General features: G+C 43.4%; 1 protein-coding gene across 1 annotated transcript in view; it reads left to right on the plus strand.

Moving 5' to 3' along the window:
• Window positions 1–21,444, plus strand: part of Usp48 (ubiquitin specific peptidase 48) — a 68,864-nt gene extending 47,420 nt beyond the window's left edge. Inside the window, exons 21-27 of the mRNA XM_013034720.1 lie at window positions 211–317; window positions 3,385–3,489; window positions 10,790–10,945; window positions 15,215–15,340; window positions 17,942–17,990; window positions 19,645–19,671; window positions 20,932–21,444. Coding sequence (XP_012890174.1) covers window positions 211–317; window positions 3,385–3,489; window positions 10,790–10,945; window positions 15,215–15,340; window positions 17,942–17,990; window positions 19,645–19,671; window positions 20,932–20,954 — 593 coding nt within the window. The 3' untranslated portion in view covers window positions 20,955–21,444. The remainder of the gene's footprint in view (window positions 1–210; window positions 318–3,384; window positions 3,490–10,789; window positions 10,946–15,214; window positions 15,341–17,941; window positions 17,991–19,644; window positions 19,672–20,931) is intronic.
• Window positions 21,445–23,485: the final 2,041 nt, after the last annotated feature.

The following is a 23,485-nucleotide window of genomic DNA, read 5'->3' on the forward strand; positions in this document are numbered from 1 at the left end:
TGGATGGAATCTATCATATAGAGTCTCATTATTTGTACATTTACTAGAGGATAGTAAATGGATTTCCTTTTTACTTGCACATACACAATACAGCAATGAATAGAAGATATTACTGATGATTTAGTAAATACTAATGAATAGTGATAAGTGTTCAGGTCTGAGTTCTTTCACTGTGATTTTTCAGCCATTTTTCCTCTCATTTTTTTGTAGAACTCTGTCCAGAATGCAGAGAAGGCTTACTATGTCAGCAGCAGAGAGATCTGAGAGAGTATACTCAAGCCACCATCTATGTCCACAAAGTTGTGGACAACAAAAAGGTACTGCTCCCTCTTGTGGCCCTAACTTGAATCTGTCAAGGTTCATTTCAAATGGGCTGTTGTGTTTTCATTGAAAACTACCAACAATCACTTTTTCTCCCCCTCGATGGTAGTTAGCATTAGAATTGATACTGAACAGAGGTGAAAATGAACGGTTATGTGACTAAGTGTGGATTTGGTCTGTTAACTTAATTTTTATTTATTTATTTTTGTGCCAGTTTTGGAGCTTGAACTCAGGACCTGGGCACTGTCCCTGAGCTTCTTTTTTTTTTTTTTTTTTCTCCTTAAGGCTAGCACTCTACCACTTGAGGCCTCAGTGCTGGCCTTTTCTGTTTATGTGGTACTGAGGAATTGAACCCAGTGCTTCATTCATGCTAGGCAAGCACTCTACCACTAAGCCACATTCCAAGCCCTTCTATTTTATTTTTTTCGGTCAGTCTTGGAATTGAACTCAGGGCCTGGGTGCTGTTCCTGAGCTCTTCTGCTCAAGGCTAGTGCTCTACCACTTTGAGTCATAGCTCCACTTTGAGTTTTTAAGTGGTTAATTGGAGATAAGAGTCTCATGGGGACTTTTCTGCATGGGCTAGCCTTGAACCACAGTCCTCAGATCTCAGCCTCGTTACTAGATAGGATTACAAGCATGAGCCACTGGCACCTGGCTGTCACTAACTTCATTTGAGACATATTTTCTGAATGTCACTGTGATCCAGGAATGGTCTTAATGCAGTGGATACAATGATGATGAAGCTGGATGGGAAAGGTCGAGACTAAACTTAAAGAATCCCCTAAGAGGAATTTCACAGAAATGAGAGTGTGGGAGGAAGTCTGAAAGGGCAGATCAGAGGCTGACCAAAGTGGAGGCAACAGTGTAGCAGTGCAGACCAGCAGAGCATCCTAAGCATCCTGTCAGGGATTCGGTCTGGGGTTGTCAGAGAAACCAGTGATAAATGGCTAAGCCTAATGCACTCAAGGAACAGAGCAAAAACAAATCATAGAATCTACAACAGTGTGGTCCACTGGAACTTTTTCCTGTGTGCTGGGGAGCATGTGAAATGAGCTAGCCTGGTAAGGGAATGAACTTGTATTTGTAATTAACTTAAACTTAGGTAGCAATACATGACTATTTGCTGCCATAGTGCGCTATGCTGTCCTTCTTATGTTTAGAATTGGTAAGGGGCTGTCAGGACTAAGAAAGACCAGTAAGAGCCTTACGTGCTGATCTGCAAGGGTAGGTAAAATAGGCAGATTTTGATTCCGGACTATTATAATTAGGGGTGGCTCTGAAGTAGATTCCAGGGTTTGGGAAGTCAAGATATAGTGTGTCATATTTTCTTTGGTGCTATTTACCATATTGTTTTCTTAGTTTGTTGTTGTTGTTGGTGGTGGTGGTGGTGGTGGTGGTGGTCATGGGGCCTGAACTCTGGGCCTGGGTGCTGTCCCTCACCTCTTCAACTCAAGGCTAGCACTCTACCACTTGAGACGCAGTGCCACTTCCAGCTTTTTCTGCTTATGTGGTGCTGAGGAATCGAACCCAGGGCCTCGTGCATACAAGGCAAGCATTCTACCACTGAGCCACCTTCCTATCCCTACCACATTGTTTTAAGAACAGTAGCTTAGAAAGGAGCACTAGAGACCTGATGTTAAAACCAAGACATAATATTTCATAACTTGCTGAGAAAATGAGGTTAATAACTATAAATATGCCAACTTTCCCCCCTAGAATATCCATAAACTTTTCTTTCTTTTTTTGCGGGGGAGGGGGGGAGGTAATCAGTCCTGGAATTCCATTGGTCTTTTGGGTTTTGTTGTTGTTGTTATCTCAAGATCTACCACTTGAGCCATACCTTCACTTTCAGCTTTTTAGTAATGAACTTTCATTTTTTTTTGTTGATCGTGGGGCTTAAACTCTGGGTTTGGGTGCTGTCTCTCAGCTCTTCAGATCAAGGTGAGTGTTCTACCGGTTGAGCCTCAGCGCCACTTCAGGTTTTCTAGTGGTTTATTGAAGATAAGAGTCTCACAGACTTTCCTGCCCAGGCTGGCTTTGAACCTTGTTCCTCAGATCTCAGCCTCCTGAGTAGCTAGGATTATAGGTGTGAGCCACCAGTGCCCGGCTCTCTTGAACTTTCCTACCTGGGCTGGCTTTGAAATTCCTTAGATCCTCAGCCTCCTGAGTAGCTAGGATTAAAGGTGTGAGCCACTAGCAGCTGGCTTCATTAATATTTTAAACCTCCCATACACATATATGTACACTGGTATTAAATGGTATATGAGCTGGATGAAACTCTTTATCGCCAATAAACTACTTAGAAAAAGACAGAAGTGGTATGGTAGCTCAAATGGTAGAATACTAGCCTTGAGCCAAAGAAGCTCAGATATATCCAGGCCCTGAATTCAAGCCTCAGGACCTGCGCGTGCACACACACACACACACACACACACACACACACACAAAAATGGTATCTGGTATTTCATTATTGTGAGTTTATGGCAGTATTCCTATGTTCTAAAAGCATTTCTTCCAACCTTAATTTAAATCACCTCAGGACTTGAAAAGGGCTCAGCAAGTTGCAAAATAAATGCCTTGGTTTTAACATCAGATCTCTAGTGTACATATCTCTTAAATTCATAAGGAGCCCATTAAATAGAAGAATAAATCACAGGGTTAAAAAAGTAAACAAGGACAGGCACAGGTAGCTCACTCTAGGCACAGGTGGCTCACGCCTGTAATCCTAGCTACTCAGGAGGCTGAGATCTGAAAATTGCAGTTCAAAGCTACATCCTGGGCAGGAAAGTCCCTGAGACTTCCAGTTAATTTCCAATTAACCACCAGAAAACCAGAAGTGGTGCTGTGGCTTGAGTGGTAGAGCACTCGCTTTGAGCTGAAGAGATCAGGCACAGTGCCCAGGCCCAGAGTTCAAACCCCACAATGGAAAGAAAAAAAATAATAAGCCAGCCCAAGATTCCTGATCAACTCGGAGTCTGTGGTGGTGTCACACACAGTCCTGCAGTACCATGGCCTGCTCACCGGGTCCTAACTCCTTTCTCTTTGTGGTCCTGGTACATTCAGGTGATGAAGGATTCAGCTCCTGAGTTGAATGTGAGTAGTTCTGAAACAGAGGAGGACAAGGAAGAAACCAAACCAGATGGAGAAAAAGATCCAGATTTTAATCAAGTATGTGTCAAAGCTGCTTCTTGTCATACATGTTCGATCTGTTGTCACAGGCCCCCGGACATTTCTCTGTACTGTGTGGGATACTGGATCTCAGTCTCCTCCCTTGCTTTGTCTTTCTCTTTCCTTACTTTAATGGTTCTCTATAACAATCCTGGTTTCTCCTGAAAAGCCATGGCCCATATTCCTCCAAGAATTTTATACATATCTCATTGTTAAGAAAGAATGAAATGTGCCAGGCGCTGGTGGCTCACGCCTGTAATCCTAGCTACTCAGGGGGCTGAGGATCTCGGTTTAAAGCCAGCCCAGGCAGGAAAGACCGTGAGACTCCTATCTCCAATAAACCACCAGAAAACCGGAAGTGGCGCTGTAGCTCAAGTGGTAGAGCACACCTTGAGCTGAAGAGCTGAGAGACAGCACTCAGGCCCAGAGTTCAAGCCCCACGACCAACCAAAAAAAAAAAAAAAAGAATGAAATGTAACACTTAACACTTTAGTTAGAAAAGAACATCAACACAAGACCTATATCTTGATTTTTTTTTTTTTTTTTTGGTGAGGGTGGGGTAGACGGTTCGTTGTGGGGCTGGAACTCAGGGCTTGGGCACTGTCCCTGAGCCTTTTTGCTCAAAGCTAGCACTCTACCACTTTGAGCCATAGTGCTGCTTCTGGTTTTCTGGTGGTTAATTGGAGATGAGTCTCATGGACTTTCCTGCCCCAGTTGGCTTTGAACTGTGATCTCAGCTTCCTAAGTAGCTAGGATTACAGGTATGAGCTGCCAGTGCTGTTTTGATGTATTTTTTAATCATAAGATCTTTTTTTGGGGGGCTGGGAGGGGGCCCGGTCATGGGGCCTGAATTCTGGGCCTGGGCACTGTCCCTCAGCTCTTCAATTCAAGGCTAGCACTCTACCACTTGAGCCACAGTGCCACTTCCGGCTTTTTTTCTTTTTGCTTATGTGGTGCTGAGGAATTGAACCCAGGGCCTCATGCATGCAAGGCAAGCGCTCTACCACTGAACCACCTTCCCACCCCCTAGATAAAACTCATGAAGTTTCTACTCAATTTTGCTTAATTATCAACATAGGGTAGTCAAACTAGGATTACGTTCTTCGTGAATGAAGAAAGGTGTTACATTTGGCCATCTGTTGTGATACTGACTGTACCTATCTGGGCTTGTTGGCCTGACAGTACACACTAATGCTTCATTGCTTCATTTTTTAGCGTGTGCATGAAAGCCCCAAGGTAAATGTGACTATGAATCCATCTATCATGTATAAAGGGCTGCGAGGCATCGCCCCCCCCCCCCCATGGCTGATTGTCATCTCCTAACCCACAGACACTCATGTTTGGCTTTTTTATTGGTTTGTTTTGATTATGTGGTAGTGAGGAATCGAACCAAGGGCTACATGCATGCTAGGCAAGCACTCTACCGCTAAGCCACATTCCCAGCCCCCAACAGACACTGATTTTTGTTTTTTGGGGGTTTTTTTTTGGGTCTGGTCAGGGGACCTGAACTCTGGACCTGGGCGCTGTCCCTCAGCTCTTCAGCTCAGGACTAGCGCTCTACCACTTGAGCCACAGCACCACTTCCGGCTTTTTTCTTTTTGCTTATGTGGTGCTGAGGAATCGAACTGAGGGCCTCAGGCATGCAAGGCAAGCGCTCTACCACTGAGCCACCTTCCCAGCCCCCAACAGACACTGATGAAGGAACAAAACCCATACAGTTTGATACCCTATCTTGTGTCAATGGGCAACCACTCTTGTTAAAGTGCTTCTTCCAGATTTGAGTTTTACCCAGGCAACCTGCAATGAATGCTAAGATCTTTACATTGTATGTGTACACAGATTTCTAAGTTTTAAGAGTTTTTCTTAGAATTTGTAGTGCCTTAAAGTCTTATATGTCCTGGGTTCTTTGAGATGACACTATAAAATGTCTCCATGGTTTTCTGAGAGAGGGTATTACCATGTAGCATAAGTTGGCCTGGAATTCTTTTTTCAGCCTTATGAATACTAGGATCATAGTTTTGCGCCACCATGCCCAGCTGTAATGTCTCTTGGTTAGGAGTGTGCAGACACAATTGCTACCCTTAAAACTGCTAGTACCTCTGGTTTTTTCTCTCTCCATCTCCCTCTCCTCCCCCTCCCTTCCTTTTCTGTCCCCTCCCTTCTCCCTCATCTCCTGCATCCCCTTCACATTGGGGTTTGAACTTGGGTCCTTGTGCTTTCTGGATAGGTGCTGTACCATTTGAACATTCCCAGCTGTCTGCACCTCTTCATACACCCACCTTCACCTGAGGAATTACATGACCTTTTTTTTAGTTGATTATAGGATTTGAACTCAGGGCCTGGGTATTGTCCCTGAGCTCTTTTGCTCAAGGCTAATGTTCTACCACTAGCCACAGCTCTACTTTCAGTTTTCTGGTGGTTAATTAGAGGTAAGGGTCTTATGGACTTTCTTTGCCAGGCTAGCTTTGAACCTCGGTCCTCAGATCTCAGGATTACACACGAGAGCCACCTACTCCCGGCCACATGCCCATTTTTAGGGTTCTGTTGTTTCCTTTTTTTTTTTTAAATTGTTGGTCATGGGGCCTGAACTCTGGGCCTTGGTGCTGTCCCTCAGCTCTTCAGCTCAAGGCTAGTGCTCTACCACTTGAGCCACAGTGCCATTTCTGGCTTTTTCTGCTTATGTGTGGTGCTGAGGAATTGAACCCAGGGCCTCATGCATGCAAGGCAACTCTACCACTGAGCCACCTTCCCAGCCCCCTGTTGTTTCCTGAAGTAGGCTGGCAGTACCGTATTTTGTTTAGTTGTTTTTAATATAGCTTGATTATCAAGAATCTCATCACCATCACCCCTATCCCCACCACCCTTGCACTGGGGCTTTAAACTCAGGGCATCATCCTTCGTTGTTCGTTTGTTTAATTTTTTTAGGCTCATGGCTGGTACTCTACACCTGAGTCATACTACCATATCTTCTTTTTTGCTGGCTATTTGGACCTAAAGAGTCTATACGGATTTGTCTGCCCAGGCTGGACCTGAACTGAAATCCTCAGAGCTCAGCCTCCTGAGTGAGCAGCTAGGATTTTTTTTTGTCGGTCCTAGGGCTTGAACTCTGGGCTTGGGCACTGTCCCTGTGCTCTTCAGCTCAAGGCGAGCGCTCTACCACTTGAGCCACAGCACCACCTCTGGTTCTCTATGGTTTATTGGGGATAAGAGTCTCAGACGTTCCTGCCTGGCCTGGCTTTGAACCGTGTTCCTCAGATCTCAGCCTCCTGAGTAGCTAGGATTACAGATGTGAGCCACCGGTGCCCAGCTAACAGCTAGGATTTTATAGGCATGAGTCACAGGTATCCAACCACAGTCTCAGTTTTGGAAAAAAAAAACTTTTCTGGTCTGTTATCACTAATTTATTCCCTAGTCTCTGCTAAATTTGGTAAGTTAAACTTCATATGTGTATTTAGTTTCTGTTACTTCAAGCTTTGCTTTTCAGACTGAGTTGTTTTGAAAACTCTTATATTTTCTAGATTTAAACTTTGAAAGGCTAATTTTTCTGAATGTCTAGGTTTATCCACTGTGGTCATAACCGCAGCAATGTGTTTTCAAGTGGATATGGAATTCTTTTCAGTTGTGGATGACAACAGACTTCGCATTTGTAAATAAGATAGAGAATGTTGGGGAGCATTGCTCGTTATGCTGTAATTATTTTTTATACTTTGTAATTTTCCTCTGTCTCTTTGTCCTTGTTTGGATGTTGTAATACTCTGGAATGTTTTAAATATTTCTGGTTCAAGGGGGAAAAAATCTGAAGTCTAGCCCTCTGTTTAGAAAAGAGTAGCTAGTCCCTGAAGAACATTGAGTCTTTAGAATGTCACCCTCCTCCCTTTCTCTTTGGGCTACATCATCACATCTCAGAACAGAGATTGGTGGCTCTGTCTCCATAGTGGTAAATCCCTGTAATAAAAAGCAGTGCATTTGTGTTTGCCTTAATGGAGTGGATCAAATCCCCTTTCCTCTAAAGCCAGATCAACCAGGTCCTTCAGTGTTATCTAAAATTTAGGTTAATAATATACTCAGTATTGGGCATCACTTAGGTAATTGCAAGCCTTCTAAAACCAGTTGGATTTAAATTTTATGGATCTAAAAGAAAATTGATAATTCCAGGAAAAGCTTTTAGCATTTAAAACATTTTTTTTAAAAACATGTCTTGGATGACAGGCCTTTGGTTTTTTGGTTGTATTTTGTATTGCTAAAGTAAGTTGCATACTATATTGTAGATACTTTTCTATTCCTAATTGTAGAATTCAGGTCCAATTTGAGCTTTTCTAACAGTGATATAAACTTTTTATATACCCATATAGACTCAGTGCTAGGTAGGGCCACCTGGTCTGGTATAGAAGCTTGTCCACCAGGTGGTGCATGGACTTCATGCTTGTCAGCACTGCTGTATCTTCATTAACTGCTTTGTGAACCCTGCAGAGTCCTGGGAATGAATAGTGGACATCTGTGTCCACAGTCAACCCCTGAACCCCTTTCCTTATCACAGCTGACAGGGACAACCTGTGAACAGAGCTAGAGTCCTTGCATTACCTCATCCAGATCTAATTAAGCCAGAAAGAAAAAGGATGGTTTCAAAATCCTGGTTTCATTCCCTGTCCCTGCTTGCTGCGCAGAAGCTTGTTAATGTCTTGACGAAACATTTACAAGACTTCCTAGGACACAATGACTTTTATTACCTTAAGACTAGTACAGTTGATATTGCACACCTGTGTATGTTTCTACCTTTGGATGACCTCTTGGTAAATCACAGTGAACATTTTACCTTTTTGTTGTTGTTATTTTGTTGCTGTTTTTGTTTTGTTTTTGTTTTTTGTCAGTCCTGGGGCTTGAACTTAGGGCCTGGGCACTGTTTCTGAGCTTCTTTTGCTCAATGCTGGCACTCTGCCACTTGAGCCACAGCACCACTTTTGGCCTTTTCTCTTTATGTGGTACTGAGGAATCGAACCTAGGACGTCATGCATGCTAGGCAGGCACACTACCCCTAAGCCACATTCCTAGCCACTGTTTTTGTTTTCCTGCAGTGTTTGAGATTAAAGCCAGGACCTTCCCCGTGATAGTCTAGTGGCCTACCACTGAGTCACACTTCCAGCCCAACATTTCATATCCTTTCTTCCTTTCCCTAGCCCTTGCCCTCCATTTCTCCCTTTTATCCTCTTTCCCTCTCTCTCTGCCCCCTTCCCCCCTTGTTAGTACTGGGGCTTGACCTCAGCATTTTGCCAATAATAAACAGGTACTGTACAACTTGAACCATGTTTCCTACCCATGTGTATTAAATGTATTGACATTAAATATATTTTTGTTTTTAATTTATTAAAATCTCATATCTAAAAAGTAAAAAACAGTGATCTATATAATGCTAATAATATACTTGAACTGGGTATACTGGTGCATAGGTATAGTCCCAGCATTTGGAAGACAGGCTGGAAGATTGTGAGTTCAAGGCTAGCCTGAGCTATATGTGAAACCGTGTTTTAGAAAGATAAAAGAAACCATGTGCTCGTGAGAAGCCATAGAGAAAATTCTCTGATATCTAACATCCATATTCAAAAGGTTATTTTCTCAAACCAGTGTCTATGCAAGAGCGCCTTCGTGGTGTCACTTTGGCCTTTGACAGCTTAGGTGTCCTGCGCCTTGCCTTCACCTTTCTTCTCACCCCGACGTGACTCGGAGGCCACTTTAGTTTCTTGCACATTGTTCCACATTCTGGATTTGGCTAATTGTTTCCTTATGTTATTTCTTTTCTATCATTATGCCTGTGACCTATATTCCAGCTCTGTGAACTGGAGGCTAGACCTAAGGATTTAACATTTTGTGCAAAGAATTCATAGTTAAGGCCATATATTTCACCCATATAACAAGAAGCACATTTAGCTGGCAACAGTGGCTCACACTTGTAAATTCTCCTCCCCTCTGCCCCCAACCCCAGTCCTGAGGCTTGAACTTTTTTGCTCAAGCACAGCTAGCACTCTACCACTTGAGCCACAGCTCAACTTGTGGTGTTTTCTTTGTTTTGTTTTGTTTGGTGTGTGTGCTTAATTGGAGATAAAGCGTCTCAGGAACTTCCCTGCCTGGACTGGCTTCAAACCAAGGTCCTAGCATCTTAGCTTCCTGAGTAGCTAGGATTATGGGTGTGAGCCACAGATGCCTGGCACACATGCTTGTAATTTTAATCCTAGCTACTCTGGAGACTGAGATTCTCAGATCACAGTTCTAAGCCAACTAGGGCAGAAAAGTTGTCCCCAAAAAAGCCATACTAGAATGTGGCTCAAAGTAGTTGGTCACTAGCCATGAGTGAAAGATACAAAGTCTGACTTACCAAAGTTCTGTCCTTAGGATAAGTATAATACCTTAAGTATAACTTATACCTTCCCTTCTCATTTTCAAAGAGAAGAAAATGTAGCCAAGTGCTGGTGGCTTATACCTGTAATCTTGGCTACTCAGGAGATGGAGATCTGAGGATCTTGATTTGAAGTCAGCATGGAGATGTAAATCTGAGAGTCTCTGATCTTCAGTTAACCAGCAGAAAGCCAGAAGTAAGGGTGTGGCTCAAGTGGCAGAACACCAGCCTTGAACCAGGAAAAGAAGCAAGAACACAAAAGCATTGATTCAAGCCCCAGTACGAGAGAGAGAGAGAGAGAGACAGAAACAGAGACAGAGAGAGACAGACAGAAAGAGAAAGAGTTGAGAGAGTATATTCACACTCATTCACATACAATTGTAACATAAACTAATTAAGTTATAGGCAGTTTAGTGTATTTTTTGATTAATGGTGAATTTTTTTTTCTTTTTTTCCCTTTGCTGGTACTGGAGTTTGAACTTAGCTAAGCCCCTCACTTAACTGGCACTTGAGTCTCAACTACAGCCCAGCTTTTTGCTGGTAATTTTGGAAGTAGAGTTGTGCAGTTTTTTTTGTTTTTGTTTTTAATTGTGACCCTCCAGATCTTAGCTTTCTGAGTAGTTAGGGTTACAGATGTGAACCACTCACACCCAGCTTTTAAAAATTTTTAAAGTGTTTCTTATGTCAAGCATTTAAACTGCTCACATGTAACTAAAAGTATATTTCACTTATCCAATTTTCTAGTGTGTGAGCTTCACTTTTCTAAGAAACTCTAGAGAATTTTCCGCTCATTGTTCATGATGAATTTCAGAGGTTCCTGTGACCATAAGTATTGTGCTTTATGTGCCAAAAGACCTTCATGAGCAAATTCACTGTGGTAGTTTCAGGGCTTTCTTGTTTTGGATCTCCTAGAGCAATGGAGGAACGAAACGGCAAAAAATCTCTCATCAGAATTACATAGCCTATCAAAAGCAAGTCATTCGGCGGAGCATGCGACATCGAAAAGTTCGCGGTGAGAAAGCACTTCTGGTTTCAGCTAATCAAACCCTAAAAGAATTGAAGATTCAGGTGAGCAAAATAACATTTTAGGATTTTGGCCTTTGTGAGTTCCCATTTTTCCACCTCTGTTTATATATGCATATGTTTTCTCTCTGACCTTTTATGCACATGATTGGTTCACAGTAGTGTGCCTTGGAGATGGGGTTTATTCAATTCTAAAAGGATTTCTCCAGGGTCCCCAAATTATTACTCCTTTCTTTAAAAAGACATGGTTTCTTTCTGTGAGGATGAAAATGGATTTTATATTCTGAAGCCTTGAGCAAGCGCCAAATAGCTCTCCCACAATGAGAAACATGGAGAGCCATAGATTTCGGTCACGTCCTGGTTTTATTTGACCACTTAATGGATATCAGCCTCCTGCCAGGATCTTCTGTGGAATTTAAGGCAAAGGGAGGGAATTAAAAGCAGGCACATGACTGCCTGCTCATTAGGACAAGTCAAAGGTTTTTCCAGCTCAGTAGTTTCCGAGGCAGATGAGTATTTGGTAGAATTCTATCTTAAGTCTACCTCCTTTTCTTATACTGTGGTCTTTTCCAAGTTTAGACATTCGGTGTACATCTTCTTGCCCACTATCCCTCATGTCTTAGACTTTAGTCAGTGATTGTACTACAGACAATGGGGAAATGCTTTATGTTCTATCAGTGCTTACTGTCAGTACTAAAGGGCTGTAAATGAACATTCAGACAGGATAGCTCAAATCCTAGGCAAAGGGGACTGATAAATTCAAGATGTCCCTGAGAAATTTGGCCCCTAATGTTCTAGTCACTGCTTGCTGTCCAAGAAGTTGACCAAGTTTCCCCTCTGTGCTGCTTTCATGTGGCATAGTTTACTGGCTACGCATTTTTCTTGTTGCTGATATTTATCATTGTAATTGAGGCAAAAGTACAGGCTTCCTTTGAGGGTGTTATGTGTTCCAGATTGTCCTGAGAACAGTATTTCCCTTGGTTGAACCCACGCCTCTGAAAATAAATGTGTTGGTATAATATCTTTACTCTGTTATTGTACCCTTTACATCTGAGAAGGCTTGTTTCTATCACCGGCTTTCTGCCTGTCAGTGGTAAACCTCGGGCATTCAAAACCTTTAAATTACAAAAGAGCCCCTGTGGATAAGAACATTTTCCAAAGCCTTGCTGCTCCTATTATGGCCTTCTATTTTTGAAGAATAAATCAGAAGCCAGCAGAAATAACCTCTTCATCTGGGAGCGTGTTACCTGCACGGATGAGCAGCTGGAAGACAGCCGTTGTTCAAATGAAACCCCAGATGTGCTTTTTCTTGGGTGGTTTCTTTGCAGCATCTCTTTCTCAACTGCTATTCTTACTTCAAAGACTCCTGTGACTCAAACAGGAGCTAGAGAAAGGGCAGTGGAATGGAATTTTCTTCCCCTTGCTGCTTGGTGGTAGAAACTTGAAAAGCTTCCACTAGATTTTTTGACCCTTTTGCCTAGCAGTCTGGACAGCATGGAAGTTTGTGATGAGAGTGTGTGTGATCACTGGTGGTGGTGGTGGTGGTGGTATGCTTTACAAAACATGCAATTCAATTTTTAATGTTCAGTGGTGCCATTCAGGATACTGTACTTCCATGTTAATAGAATGACAGCCTTTGTAAAACCAAATGCTTAATGCTTAGATGTATTCATCCTTAGAATTGCTCAAAACTATCAGTTCCTTTTCTCAGAAGATGCTCAGTGTTTGATTGTATTAGTTTCTTTTTTTAATTTTATTTTGCTTTGTGGAATGAAAACCTAGTTCTTAATCCTGTGAGGGAAATATTCTACCACTGAGCACCTCCAGCCCCCCGCCAAATGTATTTTATTTTCCCAAAGCTAAGTCCTCAGTGGCCTTACAGGGAAGGTTTTGGCACAGCGTTATATGGCTGGAAGCTTCTGTCCTGCTACTGCATTTCCTCAAAGGCAGCAAGCTTAGCAGCTGGTTCCTACTATTCCTAACAGGCTCCACAGACCAGGAAAGCCGTATCCACTCTTGAGACAGGCCTGTGTTGCCTTGGTTCTAGTGGATCATCCTTAGTACATTCACTGCTGGTCGGCTCTGTGCTTAATTGGCCCATTGCCTGAAGTGACTGCTCCTCACTAGCAAGGTGTGACCTCTCTCTGTAAATAACACCTGTGTTGGCCTCCACTGTAGAAGTGTCTCTCCCTTCCCCTCTGCCACCATCTCCGTGAGCTTGTCATTGTATCTTCCTTTGCAGCAGGAACCCCTCTGCAGTGGGTTGTTTCCCTGTCTATTTCCAGCTCCTAGCAGAATGTTTATCACGTGATAGCTTCCTGCCCCAGGAGCAGCAAAAAGAAAGAAGTGAAATGGGCTGATTGCTGTATGAATGTCAGGCACAGGGTGGCAATGACTTTGATATTGTTGGCCCCAGAGCTCTGTTTAGTTAATCCTTGCTTGCCTTTTGGAGCAGGTATCTTTTGAGAGGCCATATGTTGTCATCATTATTGTTGTCCATGTGCTGTTATTGTTCTTATTGTTGGTTGTAGGGCTTGAACTCAGGGCCTTGGTGCTGTCCCTGAGCTATTTTTGCTCAAGGCTAGTGCTCTACCACTTTGAGCCACAGCTCCACTTCTGGTTTTTGAGTGGTTAATTGGAGATAAGAGTCTCATGGGGACTTTTCTTCCTTTGCTGGCTTTGAACCACAATCCTCAGACCTCAGCCTCCAGAGTAGGTAGGATCAAAGTCGTGAGCCCCTGGAACCAGCAGCATGTACTATTATTTAGGTCACTTTTCTGATCCCCATCTCCCCAGCTTTTGAAACTGTGGTACACAGCCAGTTTGGGGGTGGTTTGATACAATACCTGTCTTTTCCAGATCTAAGGAAAAGAAGAAAAGGTGGAATGGTTTTCCTATAATATGGACAATGGTGTGATAGGAAATACTGTAATGCTGTACCTTTGATAAGGATGTCTCTAAATAGTAAAACATAATAAAATGAACTTTTGGAATTGACCTCCTACTTAAAAATTAGAATTTAAAGGTACTTACATGCCTTTCTGAGGCTTACTCTACCCTTCAGGGACAGTTACTAACCAAACCTGATAAAAATTAAAGAACAGGCTAGGTGTTGGTGGCTCATACTTGTAATCCTAGCTATTCAGTCCTGTAAGACTCTTGCCTCCAATTAACTACTGAAGTCAGAAATAATGATGCAGTTAAAAGTGGTAGAAGAGCTACCCTTAAGTACAAAAGCTCAGGGACAGTGCCCAGGCCCTGAGTTGAATCCCCAGGATTGGCAATAAATAAAATTTTAAAAAAAACTTTCTGGGGGCTGGGAAGGTGGCTCAGTGGTAGAGTGTTTGCCTTGCATACATGAGGCCTTGGGTTCAATTCCTCAGCACCACATAAGCAGAAAAAGCCAGAAGTGGCACTGTGGCTCAAGTGGTAGAGCACTAGCCTTGAGCTGAAGAGCTGAGGGACAGTGCTCAGACCCAGAGTTCAGGCCCCATGACCGACCTCCCCCCACCAAAAAAATGAAAACTTTCTGTATTGGGAATAGGGGGTTTGAGGTGGACAAAAAAAATCTCAAAACCCTGAACTAGTGGGCACTGGTAGAGCACGCCTATAATCTTAGCCACTAAGGAGGCTGACATCTGAGAATCACAGTTTAAAGTCCATGAGACTCTTATCTCCAGGTAACCATCAGAAAGCTAGAAATGGTGCTTTGGCTCGAAGTAGTAGAGTGCAAGCTTTGTGTGTGTTGTTGTTGTTGTTGTTTTGAGATAAGGTCTCAATGTGTTGCCCAGACTGGTTTCAAGCTGGCCTCAAGTGGTCTCCTTTCTTGCCTTCGCTTTCCCAGTCACTGGAACTACAGGTACACACCCCTTTGTCCCACCTAGAGATGATTTGGAGAGAGAATTTGGCTTTGGCCTGTGTGTGAAAGAATGCAGGTTCTTCAAATTGGGGGTGGGCAGCAATGATGGTGATACCCTTGGCTAAATCTTCCAGCCAGAGCACTGACAGCAGGTACCAGAGCAGGCCAGGCACACCTTTGGTGCACTGTCTCCTCACCCCCGCCTCTGGGGGTGGCTGAGCGCAGAACAAAAGGATCCAAGTGCATAATTGTTCCTCAGTTCATTACTAGGCCTCCCAAGGATGTTCCTGGTTATATCAGGGATTATAGGCTCAGTAGGAATGTAGCAAGTGGGCTGGCTGCCAACAGTAGTGTCTTTTGTTTGTTTGTAATTTTTCGAATCCATGCTTTATTCATGTTGGGTATAGCTCTCAGTATATTCTGCTTTATACAGACTTTCTTTTATATTGTCACAGATCATGCATGCATTTTCAGTTGCTCCTTTCGACCAGAATTTGTCAATTGATGGAAAGATTTTAAATGATGACTGTGCCACCCTGGGAACCCTTGGTGTCATTCCTGAATCTGTCATTTTGTTAAAGGTAAGTGACAGCTGCCTTGCTGACAACCTCTGGGTTTAAAATGGTGCATCCTACAGGCCACCAGCTGCTGCCTGGGTTAGGATGAAAAGGGAAGTCTCCTGGGTCCTTTCTGAAGTGCCAGGTTCAATGTCCAGGCCTGCATGGCATTCGGGATTGCACAAGGCCCTGGTAGAAGTCCTCCTGCATTCTTCTGACTTTTCACAGACTGGAAGGAAAGAAGGGAAGTTGGGCTGGATCTCTCTAAGTGCCAAAGTTTGATGGTCAGCACCAGAGGCGTGTGTTCTGCCAGAGCAGCAATGCAACCTGGTCTCAGGTCACAAAGTTTTTATGATATCCCTCATACCACATGTTTTGTTTTTGGGTGCCAGCTGCCTCAGCATACAGAGAGCTGAGATTTCCCAAATTTGACAGTACTCCTGGCTTTGTCTGCAACTTATGTTGAGATGCTCTTTTCACTACCCAAGAAAGAGTAGAGAGGCCAGGTGCCAGTGGCTCATGCCTGTAATCCTAGCTATTTAGGAGGTTGAGATAAATGAGGATTGTGGCTCCAAGTCAGCCTGGGGAGAAAAGTCCATGACACTATTATCTCCAATTAACCAGCAAAAAGATGGAAGTGGAGCTGTGGCTTAAATGATAGGATGCCAGCCTTGAGTAGAAAAACTCAGCAGGAACAAGGGCCTTATAATCAAACCACAACAGCAGAAAAAAAAGTAGCTCTATCATTTTATCCTTTGAAACACAGAGATAGCATTTTTTTTAAAGATTCGTGAAAATTTCAGTGAAGGCAATGAGGATTGTCATCCAGCCTTCTTCCTGACTTCTGGAACCGAACAGAATAACAACCTTGCTTCCAGGGTGACAGCAGCCTACCCTTTCCCCTTGGTGCAGCCTTCAGAAGGGAGAGATGCAAGAAGACTGCAAGTCCCGGTCCAGCCTGGGTTACATACTCAGTTCTAATGCCAGACTTAGAAATCAAAAAGGGTGGAAAAAATCCCAAGTGCAAAATACTTCTGGTCCTAAGCATTTTGAATGAGGGTTCTTCGTCTGAACCAAGTATCCTTGTTACTTTGGTAAATTTTTGAAATAGGGTCTCACTTCATGCCTATACTGGATTAAACCACAGTCCCCCTGTTTATGTTTCCCCACTTTGTTGGGATGACAGAGCTGTGAGCAACACTCCCAGCTATTGGTCAAAACTTTTTTGCTCAGGCTGGCCTTCAACCATGATCCACTGCTCTCTGCCTCCCAAGGACCAGGATTTCAGTCTTATGACACTAAAGTATTTTTAGTGATTTGACTACATCCTGATGGATCACAGCTATGATCGATTACTAGCTCAAAAAATAGAATTTTGGAGACTTTTGAAAGTTTCACGTATGGATACCCAAATGGCATCAGTTAACCATGTTGGAAAATAGGCATAAGACACAAGTTCTGACACAAAAGTCCCAGGTAGCTTAATGAAGCCCTTGTTCAGGCTATAAAAACTGGTTTTGGATTTAGAACATGATGGCCATATTTTAGAAAGAAGGGTCTTCTGAGCTGGGTGCCAGTGGCTCACACCTGTAATTCGAGCTACTCAGGAGGCTGAGAGCTGAGGATTGCGGCTCAATGCCAGTCTAGGCAGGAAAGTTTGTGAGACTCTTATCTCCAAATAACCACCAGAAAACTGGAAATGGTGTTATATAGCTTGAGTGGTAGAGCACTCACCTTGAGCTGAAGAGCTGAGGGACACTGCCCAGGCCCAGAATTCCAGCCCCATGACTCACCAAAAAAAAAAAAAAGAAGGGTCTTCTGAGAGCAGGTCCCAATTCTGATGCAATAGAGTTAGGCATTGGTATGGTGCAGCAGACCCCATCAGCCATGTTATTAATGGGTCTGGACTGGTCCTTTGCACCTGCAGCTCATTGCACCACAAACTCAGATTCCCCTGAAAACAATGTGGCTATGTTCCTGGTGGCAAGAAAGGATGGAGGTGGTGTAATTGTGGCCTACTTGGTATCTGGAGAGGACCAGTCTTTCCTACCTACCTTGCAATGCTGCTACTTGCCCTGTAACTCATTATGATTAAGGTGGTTTTAGTAACATCAGGACTTCTAGATATTAAGACATTTGCATATCTAAAGATGTTTTTAGGGGGGAATACTCCCCTAACACACATATGTGCCATTATGCCATTTCTTTGAGGTGATAACATTTGTTAAAACTGGACTTTGTTGGCTGTGCCTTAAGCCAAGTTTTCCACTGAACAAGGTTTGTTTTTATTTTGTAGCAAAACAAAATTGGGGGCTAGACGTCAAGATGGTGTATAACTGGCGCACCCCTTGGGGCTGGGAAGGTGGCTCAGTGGTAGAGTGCTTGCCTTGCATGCATGAGGCCTTGGGTTTGATTCCTCAGCACCACGTAAGCAGAAAAAGCTGGAAGTGGTGCTGTGGCTCAAGTGGTAGAGCGCTAGCCTTGAGCTGAAGAGCTGAGGGACAGTGCCCAGACCCAGAGTTCAGGCCCCACAACTGACCAAAAAAAAACAAAAACAAAACTGGCGCACCCCCACACATACACACATTTCATTGTGGATCTGAATTGTCTCCATTTGTTTTCTAGGCTGATGAGCCAATTGCAGATTATGCTGCGATGGATGATGTCATGCAAGGTAAGACCAGCTTGCCTTAGGAATGTCCGTCCATGGACTGGTAAAGGTGTGACGTCGTAGAATGCTTAAAAACAGCTTATTAATGATATAGAGAAAATGTGCAAATGATAGTTAGGCCTATGTAAAAGGGGCTTTTGGAGGACAGAAAAGAATTGATGGAAATAAAAACTGATTTCATCAAGGGTCTGTTACCGTCAGTGAGAAACTAGGGGTAAGATGATTTTTTTGTTTGTTTGTTTGTTTTGTTTTTTAACCTGAGGCTGGGACTCAGACTTTGTACCTGATGCAATTGCATTCTTAGGACGAGGATTTACATAGGAAAACTGAACAGAACAGGGCCCATCAGGCCCTGGGAACTTGAGTTCCAACTCAGAGGTTCTCTCCTACTACACAGACTCCACTCTTGTTGTCAGTGATGGTCCCCAAGTCTGGAGGGCCTCAGTGTTTATACCCGCCTGTGTCAGTGGCCCACTGCGCTGTGTGAGGACACACTCATTGTAAACAAGGGAACAACACAAGCCAATTATAGAACTGGTATAGAATTGATCCAGTGAGGGAGGGCACCCTAGAAAATGGGTAGGGGAGATTTCCAGAATAGATGCTGTGCCCAGCAGTGCAAGCACAGCTCCACCACGGAGTGGGTAGACACAGGTTTCAGAATGGGAAGAGTGGAAGTGATGGAGACTCCCTGGACAGGCTTGTAGACCTTTATGCATTTATACATGTATTAGAGATGCATACAGAGAAAATGAAACACATGAATGATTCAGGAGTTGCCAGGCCCAGGAAGATAGTCACAACCACACAAGCAGCAGAACCAAGGTGTGCCTCAGGCTTCACCGGTGAGCACCATCAGTGGGATCTGAAATCATGACGTACTCTGTCAGGAGGCTAGTTTGGGCAGGTTTTAAGAGGCAATAGAAGAACTTGATATTTTTCCTTTGTTGAGGAAGTTGTCGATATCAATTTAAGATTATGCAGTAGCAATCTAAGCCTGTTACTTATAAGTAAGGAAACAAAATACATAAGAAACTGCTACAAGATCCACCATGGCTTCTTGTGGAAGGTGGGAATGGAGAAGAGGATAGGGAGAAATGGCTCCTGGGAGGTCAGCCTCTGCACTTTCTCCAGACATTCCTGGTGCCCTGCAGAATGCAAGCCCTGGTTACAAAGTTTGTGCCACCAGTGTTTTTAAGTGATGCCTGTATATTGGTTGATTAAAAAATAAAGGCAGAAGCCAGATGCCAGTAACTCACACCTGTAATCCTAGCTGCTCAGGAAGCTGAGATCTGAGAATTGAGGTTCAAAGGCAGTCTAGGCAGAAAAGTCCATGAGACCTTAACTCTAGTAAACCAGCAAAAAGCCTAAATTGGAGCTGTGGCTCAAGTGATAGAGTGTAAAACATGAGCAAAAATACCCTCAAGGATAGTGCCCAGGCCCTGAGTTCAAGTCCCCATGACTGGCAAAAATATAAAAATAAAGGCAGAGAAATATTGTCATCAGCTCGATGTCATCCATAAGTTTAAAAGTAACTATTACAGGTGACTAAGGCAATTAAAAGTTATTTTAAACTTTTCATCTGAAGCACTGAGGTGATCTTATTGCTATTTGACACACCATCTTTTCAATCTGGATTTTTCTTTTCTTTCTCCAGTTTGTATGCCAGAAGAAGGGTTTAAAGGTAAGTCACATTTGTCATGTTTTGTTCATGAATGTCAGAGTCATACTGTAATTTTCTATTAAAGTGAAGCCTATAATTTGATTTTAAAATTTAATCCAATCTGAGTCTCATGACTGGAATTAATTTTAGTTAAAAGCATTTTTATTCAAGCTTTTTCCTTATCATTTTCAGCACTCTGGCCTCAGATAGGGCCTGCATTTAGAAGTCTTTCTGCCAATGTCCATTCGGCTTCCTCTTTTTCATTTCATGAGGGGCTGGGTTAGGAATTTAGCCTGTGGCATTTTAGATTTTCTACTCAACTTTTTCCCATTTCCTCTTATCCGTCCTATCTTAGATCACAACAGCTTGTGTGTAACTGGTGAGAATTAGTGGAAGAAGCATTCGCTGAATTCCATTAAGTCCTGTGAAAAGGTCTCAATCATCCCTTGGGAATTTGGATTATTACTCCAGGTGGAGACAGGGCTGTGCCTTGGTCATCTTGGCCACTAAGTGCACTGTTGTGCCACCTGCATATTCGTGAATCTGTCACATACAGAACTTTGGCATGTACAGCATAAACTGTGGCTCATTGGTTCTTTGCAGGCTACTCAGAGGCCCATGGCAGGCTGTGATTTTTGCCAAGAAATGAGTATGAGTCAAATACCAGGGGCTCTTTGCTGAGGTAGATGAAATGACAAAGCTGCTGGCCTCTCTGCAGCTTTGTAGTCTACGTGTTACCACTTGAGAAACTTCTGATGTGGTCAAAACAAAAACGGCAAGCTGGGCACTGGTGGCTCATGCCTGTAATCCTGGCTACTCAGGAAGCTGAGATCTGAGGATCAAGGTTCAAAGCCAGCCCCAGCAGGAAAAGTCTGTGAGACTCTTATCTCAAATAAACCACACAGAAAACTGGAAGCGGCGCTGTGGCTCAAGTGGTAGAATGCTAGCCTTGAGCTGAAGAGCTGAGGAACAGCGCCCAGGCCCAGAGTTCAAGCCCTACGATTGATTTTTTTTTTAAAAAGGCCAAAAGATTTCCTTATGAACATGGCCATGAAAAGAAAATATCAATAAAATCTGCCTGACTTGTGTGAAGATCTGCGTAGGAAATGGCTGAACTGCAATGCGTTGGCTGAGAGCTTGGAGTCTGGTGGTTTGATTTGAGCCCAGGGGCTGCTTTGGTCTTTATCTGAGATCTTCCTGTTGATGATGCCTTCTTGGCAAGTGGAATACGTGAAATCATGTCAGTTCACAGCTCTACCTCATGTGTGTTTCTTTTCTCAGGTACTGGTCTACTTGGACATTAAGCTTTGGACACTTGCTGGCTGCAAAGAAATTACCAGAGGGGAAGAGGAGCTTGACATGTTAGGGCATTAAAGCAAAGGTGGATTTAAGAATTAGACCATCATGTGACTCTTCCAAAAGGCAAAAATCCATTCTAAAGTGACTGTCCCAAATGCCTTATGTCAAATAAAGCAGATTGCACTGATGGACATCAGACTTGAAGGAAATGTTTCAGATTTTATATTTAAAGGGGAGGTAGTGAAAGGTCGGGGGTGAGTTTAGTAGCAGTGATGATGAATCATGTTTACATACAAGATTTCTAGTCAAGGGAGGGAATAATGTTCTGTTAGAGTTCCACGCCAGACCCCACTGGTCCATAAAGAATTTGTATCACAGTAGCTGGGACAACATTCTGCTCTGAACTAAGTGATTCTCTAGAGACATAACTTGCTTACCAATACCTGTCTTTGATTCATATTCGACTTCCAATAAAGCATGAAAATGAAGAACTGCCGTCCTTGTGCAAAGTGTCTTGAGATCTAGACTCCTCTTCAGGGTGGCTGCAGTATAGTGGCCTGGTGAGAGGTCCTTGCTTCCTGCCCTGAGGTCTGGCTTGGTGCCAGGGCCATCTGTAACTTCTGCGGTGAGCAGGTGATTGTGTCTTAGTTTTGGCTTCAAAGGCAAAATGCATTGGTCCAGTTGAGAAAAGATGGGAGTGTTTCTTGCATGTGACTGCAGCTTCCTCCAGATTTGCTCTTATTCAGAAGTGAGAAATCAAGTGTTCCTTGTACATTCAAGAAATCTGACAGCCTTATCAGAAGAGGACTCTATTACAATTGGATAACATATCGTTTTTGTTTTTGTTTTTTTGTGAGTTGTGGTGCCTGAACTCTGGGCCTGGACGCTGTCCCTCAGCTCTTCAGCTCAAGGCTAGCGCTCTACCACTGGAGCCACAGTGTCACTTCTGGTTTTTTCTGCTTATGTGGTGCTAAGGAATTGAACCCAGGGCCTCATGCATGCAAGGCAAGCACTCTACCACTGAGCCACCTTCCCAGCCCCATTTTGTTTTTTGTTTTTAATATTCCCATTCTCTAAAAGCTTTTTTAGGTCTTCTCTTTCTTTTTTTTGGGGGGGGGGTCCGGTCGTGGGGCCTGAACTCTGGGCCTGGGTGCTGTCCCTCAGCTCTTCAGCTCAAGGCTAGCGCTCTACCACTTGAGCCACAGCGCCACTTCCAGCTTTTTTTTTTTTTTTTTCTCGTATGTGGTGTTGAGGAATCAAACCTGGGGCCTCGTGCATGCGAGGTAAGCACTCTACCATTGAGCCACCTTCCCAGTCCTGAAAACACTCTTAACAGTTTCTTTTACATCACTTTAAGAAAAGAAACAGCACCCGTGGCTCATACCTGTAATCCTAGTTACTCAGGAGGCTGAGATCTGAGGATTGAAGTTTGAAGCAAAAAAAAAGACATTGCTTGTGGCTCATGCCTGTGTATTCTTTGCTGAGATCTGAAGATCACAGCTCAAAGCCAGACCTTGTAGAGAAAGTCCATTAGACTCTTATTTCCACACAAACAAAGCTAGAAACTGAACACTGGTGGCTCATGGCTATAATCTTAACTACTCGGGAGGCTGAGATCTGAGGATCACGGTTCTAAGCCAGCACAGGCTGTAAAGTCCATGAAACTTTTTTATCTAATAAGCACTGTAGTTTAAAGTGGTAATGCACTAGCCTTGAGCCCAAAAGCACAGGGACAGTTCCCAGGACTGGCACGAAAGAAAGAAGGAAAGAAAGCAAAAGAGCTGTGTGTTGTGGCTCAGTCCTGTAATTCTAGCTACTTGGGAGGCTGAGATCAGAGGCTCTGGGTTCAAGGCCAGAATCCATCAAATTCATAGCTGGGCTCTGTGACAGGAACTTGTTACCCTGGTGGCAGGAAAAGCGCAGTGGCTGGGCTTGTTGAGGCATTCCTGTCGCCCTCAGTGGCAGGGAGAGCACGAGTTAGGAGGGTGATAGTATAGCGGGCTGCCAGACTAAGGCATATGAAGTCAGACACCCTACCTCAAATTGCCAAGGCAGTAAAGGAGCTAGAGGTGTGGCTCAAGTGGTAGATCTCTTGGTGTAAGGCCCAATAATATTTACCCAACTCAGAGGAAAGGTGTATGGGTGTTTCGTTCAATTCAAGATTCTTATTAACCAAAAAGTACCTTTTTTTTTTCTTTGGTTTTGATGCCCATACTGGAGCTTGAACTCAAGGCCTGGGAGCTATCACTTTTTCACTCAATGCTGGTTCTCTACTGTATGTGCCACTGCTCCACTAGGAACTTTCTGGTGGTTAATTGGGGAGATAAGAGCATCACAGACTTTCCTTTCTGGGCTGTCTTTGAATCAAAGTCCTCAGATCTCAGCCTCTTGTGTAACTAGGATTACAGATGTGAGCCACAGGCTCCTGTCTCTGACACTTTTTTTTTTTTTTTTTTTGCTTTTACATCAACTTTATTCTCAGAGAGACTGGTGAGTTAACAAACACTCACATTGCCAACTGTTGTAGGAATTTTTT

This window comes from Dipodomys ordii, unplaced genomic scaffold, assembly GCF_000151885.1.
Source record: "Dipodomys ordii isolate 6190 unplaced genomic scaffold, Dord_2.0 Scaffold6, whole genome shotgun sequence".
Lineage (NCBI taxonomy): Eukaryota > Metazoa > Chordata > Mammalia > Rodentia > Heteromyidae > Dipodomys > Dipodomys ordii.